Source organism: Naegleria gruberi (genome assembly GCF_000004985.1).
Source record: "Naegleria gruberi genomic scaffold NAEGRscaffold_816, whole genome shotgun sequence".
Classification (NCBI taxonomy): domain Eukaryota; phylum Heterolobosea; class Eutetramitea; order Acrasida; family Naegleriidae; genus Naegleria; species Naegleria gruberi.
This window is the reverse complement of record NW_003162829.1, coordinates 1-1,705: the sequence shown is the minus strand read 5'-3', so window position 1 is coordinate 1,705 and position 1,705 is coordinate 1. Positions and strand designations below refer to the sequence as shown.

The following is a 1,705-nucleotide window of genomic DNA, read 5'->3' as shown; positions in this document are numbered from 1 at the left end:
TTTAAATAACAGGTTGTTGAAGAATTTGATAAGGTTAATCAACCTTCAATTTATTGAAAACTAGACAAGTTTAATTGCTTGATGCAAATTTTGGTTTGATTTTTTCTGCATCAATTCTAAATTGAAACTTCATCTATTTCAAAACACATTATTTTATTTACAATTTACTGAATTATTTACAAGTTGTAATTTACATCTTTTTCGATTTGGTAATCTTCTTTGTTGTGGTGGTTGATTGTTGTTTAGCTCTCTTTTCAATTGAATTTTTAGAAGATCTTTTCACTGAAATTTGTTTACCATTTAAATTTGCATGATGATAATCAATATTATTACGATGTCTAGTTCCACTTATAATATTTGAAGTATCAATATCAAATAATGGTAATCTTTTAGTTAAATCAATTGGTTTAGATCTTGACCAGACTGTTTTTGTTGGAATTCTATCTTCGGAAGAATTTGATGAAGTATTTCTAGCTGGCATTTTGCTCTTAGTGTTTGTTATTTAGTTATTTTGTTTTGTTGTGGAAATATCATCATCCGATCAGTTATCTATTTATTTACAAGATGATTTCCACTAATTTTGTGATTCCGATTTTTAGTGCATCACAAGAATTTGAATTTTTCTATTAATATTTTGATGAAAGGAAATTTAATACAAATCAACAAAACAAATTGAAGAGAAAATGAGAAACAAACAATTCAAAATGTGGTAAATCCTTTTAACTCCAATTTTGTAAACCTAAAGGCCTCCTGTAGATTTTTCTAAGACAAAAAGATTTCAGCACCACAGGTTCCCAAGTTGTCTCCAACCTCAGTACTGATGTGGCTCGACGATGCTTAACTTCTCAAATCGGACGGGATGAGGTGCATTCATCGTGATATGGCCGTAGCCATCATTGTTATTAAAATATGAAATTTCAATCAAAAGAGATTCGGGACCTAGTAGCAAAAGGACCGTTTTTATCTCCACCGAACAAATGATATTCAAGTAAATGAAATTAATATTTTAATAAATTGTTTTAGGTATTATTTGATCTGGGACGAAAGTGAACGAATTACATTATTTTTGTAATTTGAAATTTAAATACTATTCACAATTTAATAATAGTGAATGAACTTTCTCATTTCATTATAATTTGAATATCTAGAATAATTGATTATCATTGGTTCTAGTCGCCATTTGTGAGAAATGTAATACACAATCAGAATTTGGTTTACCAAAAGGAATTCTTGATTCAATGTTTGTATCAATTACACCAGTTTCGTCCACTTTCATTTGAATATCAAAGAAGAATCTTCTATTAGAAAGTGTCAAAATTAATGGAATAATTACAAATTCACCTTTCTTCAATTCCAAAAGTAAATCTCCTGCAATAGGATTGTGAAAAATCAATTCAAATCTTGTCAATTGATACAAAACTGGATGAGATTCATTAATTTCCAAATTATAGAAATTTGGAGTTGTAAATTCAAATTTGTGAGTTTTTAATTCCAATTCCAAAATTGTTCCACTAATTCTTTGACATAACGTCACATGCTGTGAAATCTATTTTCGTCATACAATTGATAGGATCGGAATTTTGATCGCAACAATAAATTTCTGCATTGTAATTTGATTTTTCCATTGGTGATGAAGAAAGGATGTACAGTTGGAAGAGTACTTGCATTCGAAACAAGATCAGTTTCGGCTACCACATTCGTGTTG

The 1,705-nt window shown here is 29.0% G+C and overlaps 1 protein-coding gene across 1 annotated transcript; it reads right to left on the bottom strand.

The window, feature by feature from the left end:
• Positions 1-1,144: 1,144 nt before the first annotated feature.
• NAEGRDRAFT_77004 (uncharacterized protein) lies at positions 1,145-1,546 on the bottom strand (the record flags this gene model as incomplete). The annotated part of the gene is made up of 1 exon (XM_002668040.1): positions 1,145-1,546. A coding segment is annotated over one exon (402 nt), but the record flags the coding sequence as incomplete, so codon positions are not given.
• Positions 1,547-1,705: the final 159 nt, after the last annotated feature.